Source organism: Limulus polyphemus, unplaced genomic scaffold (assembly GCF_000517525.1).
Source record: "Limulus polyphemus unplaced genomic scaffold, Limulus_polyphemus-2.1.2 Scaffold6962, whole genome shotgun sequence".
Taxonomy (NCBI): domain Eukaryota; kingdom Metazoa; phylum Arthropoda; class Merostomata; order Xiphosura; family Limulidae; genus Limulus; species Limulus polyphemus.
The window spans coordinates 33,787-39,192 of NW_013672572.1; the positions used below are offsets into that span (position 1 = coordinate 33,787).

The window sequence follows — 5,406 nt, forward strand, 5'->3', positions numbered from 1 at the left end:
CCCGTGGTGGGCAGAGCACAGATAGCCCATTGTGTAGCTTTGTGCTTAACTTCAAAACAAGAACAACAACAACATAAAAAACCAATCTATTTTTCGCTCCAACATTTCAAAAGTTTTTAAATATATGTCTGGAAATCTCTCGTAAAAGTAAATGAACTCGTGTTCATTCTAAATCATCAAAGTGCTTTGTTTTTTGTTCTGTGGTTGAACATGAACTAGGGTTAGCTTGTCTGGACTGTTATTCCAATAGTTCATGGTTCGTGATTTGTTTCACCTCGGTGGATTTTTATAGCAAAAGTCCTGCTACGATTTTCATTTGATTTTACTCAGCGGTAAGGCTACAGGCTTACGACGCTAACATTCGGGTTTCGATACCCATGGTAGGCAGAGCATAGATATCTCACTGTGAACTTGCTTCTTTACCACAACCAAAAGAAATGTTTTTTTAAAGAAGTCTATTTATATAATGATAATAATAACAGACTTCAACCCATTAACACATTTTTAAAAGTATTTTAATTCTATGAAATATCGTGCAATTTTTCCGCTTCGTGCATATTTTTTTCTCCTTCTCCACCTGGTAATATTTCATGTAAAACACTACCACAATATTTCATGTAAAACACTACCACCTGGTAATGTTTCATGTAAAACACTATCACCTGGTAATATTTCATGTAAAACACTACCACCTGGTAATATTTCAGGTAAAACACTACCACCTGGTAATATTTCATGTAAAACACTACCACTTGGTAATACTTCATGTAAAACACTATCACCTGGTAATATTTCATGTAAAACACTACCACCTGGTAATGTTTCATGTAAAACACTACCACCTGGTAATATTTCAGGTAAAACACTACCACAATATTTCATGTAAAACACTATCAACTGGTAATATTTCATGTAAAACACTATCAACTGGTAATATTTCATGTAAAACACTATCACCTGGCCTTTTTAACTTTCAAAGTGACTTAAATATTTCGATGGATTTTTGTGTTTTGAATATTTTTTATAACCAGTATTGCTTAACTGCTGGTAATTTCGAACCTTTTACGAGATATTGTAGTTTATAAACTTTAAATGTGACTCAGGCAAGTTTAATCATGATGGCGTCAAAATTCTCCAGGAAAAATGCCAAGACTATTACTATTACGTGCCAACCAGCGTGCAGAGTGGGGGGGGGGGGCGAAAGGCATCCATATCGGGAGGGAGTCAAATCGAATAGTAGAACCCTTTCTGCCCTTTCCCAAGGTCTTAGGTACAAGGCCCCGGGCATCATAATCAACAGGCAGTTCATGGTCGTTGATGAAACCATATTTTTCTAATCTTAATCTGTGAATTAAATTCGCTTAAGACTTGTTTCAGCCTTGACCAGTTTTTATTTAACTGGTATTGCTGTATCAGCTCGTAAACAAGTTGTCTTACATTGGAATATTCTCAGGCACACGGATTTCCTTAAGAGTTTAGAGGAAATGTATCACGGAGCTAAATCTTTCTTCTACAATACTGACTAAATTGGTAGAAAGAGGTTAAATACAGAGTAAAAACAAAGTGAAAAGTAGTTTAATAAAAATAAACATCGGCAAACTAGTGCAGTTTTGACGATAAAAACTTGTTATACATCATGTGTTCCAGACCGTCTAGACCAGAGGAGTACGACATTATATATAAGATTCTGTAAAGCCACCTCTGTCGGTGCACATGCACTACCCATGTCACTAATGGTCGTTCCAATTGCCAAAGAAGGGATGATATTGATGAGTGAAAAACATTTGTAGAGGATGACGTTTCGAAAGGTCAGAATGTCAAATCAAATCAATAACTTGGTAGGCATTTTGATGTTAAATCCTTCAGGCCTCTTCCAGGCCTGAAAGATAATCAGGGACGTTCATAATCACTGTTTCTCTTCGCCCCGCTCGCGGCATTAAGGATTATTCTTTCAAATTAAGTGATCGAAACTTTGTTAGGTTTAACTGGCGGAATGTGACTGTTATTAGAATATAATGAAAGGGGCGTGTCGTGTGTAGTACACGTGACTAATGTAGAGCCACGAAACATTCGGGAAGGCTGTGAGTAATGCAGGAAGGCGAGGTTGTGAAAAAGAATCGTAATGTGTAACTTGTGTACGTTTTTTTGTTTTAGTTTAATTAAACTTTATCGCATTTAATACAATCAATAATAAACTTATAAAGTTATTGTACGACCTATCGTTAGACTTTTTTTAATAACCTTGACAAGATTTTAATATATTGTTGTACAAAATGTTTACTAAAGTATATTTATATTCGACTTTTGTTCAAATCCGAAGGAAAGGAAATTTACGCGCATGCGCATTTAGATAATAAGGTGCGCGTGTTTTCAGGACAGACAAAAACTGAGTATTAGAGTTATAGATTATTGTCAGGTGTTTCCTGTTATGTTAAACTTATATTAAAGTTTTTCTTCATTACCCATTCAAGCCGTCTCCAACCAATATAAGTTTTTTATTTATTTGTGCCTCATGGGTTCTAGTTCTTTGCGCCATCTAGGTTACTCTTAAGGAATTAATTTTAGCTTCAACCAGAGCAAGCTTCTACTTGGATCAGAACTAAAAAAACAACCCAATAATGATTACAACTAATGCAATATATTTAAAATCATTAGAATGTCTTGATCCACGAATTGGGTTTCATCGCTGTTATCAATATCTCCAGCCGAAATCCCAGAAACATCTCACGAGATTTGGGTTAGTCCTAAATATGTATTTTAAAATAAAATTACAAATAATAAAATAGATATACTGAAATTATGACCAATACTGTTAATGAAAACAAGATTAAAGTAAGAATAGTCTAAACTACTCATTAGTAAATAAGAAATTTAACATTAATTAAACAAAGGAGGGTTTCATGTCATATTTACAAACTTTTTGTTTGTTTGTAGTTAAACACAGAGCTACACAATGGGTTGTCTGTACTGTGCCAAAAACAGGTATCGAAACCTAGTTTTTAGAGTTATAAGCTGCCAAACTTACCGCTGAGCCACTTGGAGGTGGGGGCACGGATTTTCGTACAACTAAAACTAAAATACTGTTGCTCTACACACACACACACATACACACACCCCAGTGGCTGAAGCAGTAAGTCTGAGGATTTATAACGCTAAAAATCGCTTATTGCACATCTTAGAGCTTAAAAACAAACGAATAAGAGCTTTACACGGCTTAAATGTCTGGCTACTTAACTGTAGACTTTTAAAACACATTTTCCTCAAGTATTTGTGCACCAAAGTCCGTAACTTGATTAGTTACACGATCCCTAATAAACATACGACTCACACAAAAAAATAAAAATTAGGGACAAATACTATCATTATCGATATTGTAATTACTGCTACTAATCATATGTGGGGTCCCGTGTATATTTTACTCATTTCTTTGATCAATTCTTTGCATTGAGTATTATAATAAGTAAAAATCCAAAGCTCCCTCTATTGGCTCAGCGGTAAGATTGCAAACTTATTCGCTAAAAAATATGTTTCGATTCCTGTGGCGAAATTAAAAAAAAAACATTTGCCAACCCTCCACACACGAGGTTTAGCTACTCAATATCTCACTCCCTTCCCCAGTGGCACAGCAGAAAGTCTGCGGGCTTAAAACGCTAAAAACCGGGTTTCGATACCCAGTTGTGTAGCTTTGTGCTTAACTTCAAACAAACAAACAAACAAGCCCAAAACAAAACCACAAGATGGGCTATATGTGCTGTGCCCACCACAGCCCCCCCAAATGGCACAGCTACCCGTCCCACCAAACATGCTCGCCCTTTCAGCCGTGGGGGCTTTATAATGGTACGGTCAATCCCACTATTCGTTGGTAAAAGAGTGGCCCAAGAGTTGGCGGTGGGTGGTGATGACTAGCTGCCTTCCCCTAGTCTTTCACTGCTAAATTAGGGACGGCTAACGCAGATAGCCCTCGTGCAGCTTTGCGGTTTGTTTGTTTTTTAATTATGCGCAAAGCTACACAAGGGCTATCTGTGCTCTGCCCACCACGGGTATCGAAACCTGGTTTCTAGCGTTGTAAGTCCGCAGACATACCGCTGTGCCACTGGGGGGCTGTGGTTTTGTGCTTTTCAACTAAACAAATACTAAAAATTAATTGCTACAATGCAGTATGCAGGAACAAATACTGTATAAAATGAAGTTGGATAAGAGCCAGAATATTTCTATACTTCTCTGTCACTATTATTGTTATTATTAGGACGGGAACTTATCATTATTTCATACGAAAATTAATAAAAAACCTATAGAATAAACCCTATAATTATTCACCATATACTAAACGCTTATGAATTATAAACATTTCGTAAGCACGACTGTGCGAAACGGATAATGAACGTATTTTCCGTGTTGGGTTTTTTCGTGGATAGAAATTTTATTTTGTAGCCTCGTGTTTCACATGAAGGAAATGTAGTTTTCCTGGAAGCTAGTTGATAACTCGATAATTAAAAAAATACAAACGATAAACAGTTCGGGTCTCCATTATAGCTGTTGTTTTGTATATTGGAGTTCATGAAACCACAGATTTACAACACCGGCACGCTAAACAGTAAGTTACGCCCGAACCTAGACTGTTGAAGGCTATAATTTAATTTAGCAATAAACACCTCACCGTATCTTTTAAGAAGTCAACACGTACTTTTTGTGTGTGTGTGTGTATTTAGGACGCACGAATCCATCAAACATGCTCGCTCTTTCAGGAATGGGGCGTTATAATATGACAGTCAATCCCACTATTCGTTGGTAAAAGAGTAGCCCAAGAGTTGGAAGTGGGTGGTGATGACTAGCTGCCTTTCCTCTAGTCTTACACTGCTAAATTAGGAACGGCTAGCGCAGATAGCCCTCGTGTAGTTTTGCGCGAAATTCAAACCAAATCTTATTTTGTACCGAACTTCAAATACGGTCAGTGTTCAATGCTTAGGCCTTTACTTTTCCTTATTTACATTAAAGATATTTATAGGGTATAATTAGTAGACCAATAAAGCTTGCCGAAGACAATAGGTATTACAGAATGTTATGAACCAATTGACTTGATTGAACAGATATTTGAGAAACGACTAATGCAAGGTAATGCAGTTGGATTATCATAACATGGACGGTTTGTTTGTTTGAAGATAAGCACAAAGCTACATTTTGGGTTATGTGTGCTCTGCCCGTCACAGGCATTGAAACCCGGTCTCTAGCTCTGTGAGTCCTCAGATGTACTGCAGTGCCACTGGAGCAAGGGGGGGGGGGGGAGCAGCATGACTGAATACAAAGATCTTGAAATACCTATTGTTAGTAGTAAACCTTACTACATTTTAAAACTTATTTGTAGATATATTGATATTAAGTTAAATTAGGTAATCATCTTAATTAGAC

At 36.8% G+C, this 5,406-nt stretch overlaps 1 protein-coding gene across 2 annotated transcripts in view; it reads left to right on the plus strand.

The window, feature by feature from the left end:
- The first annotated feature begins 1,736 nt into the window (after positions 1–1,736).
- The window catches only part of LOC106474222, a 10,847-nt gene continuing 7,177 nt past the window's right edge, over positions 1,737–5,406 (plus strand). The window contains exon 1 of one of the 2 annotated variants that reach the window (XM_022402572.1): positions 1,737–1,808. In XM_022402572.1, the coding sequence (XP_022258280.1) occupies positions 1,794–1,808 (15 nt within the window). In that variant the 5' untranslated portion in view covers positions 1,737–1,793. Of the gene's footprint in view, positions 1,839–5,406 lie in introns of both variants that reach the window. The other variant, XM_022402571.1, reaches the window with a different exon arrangement.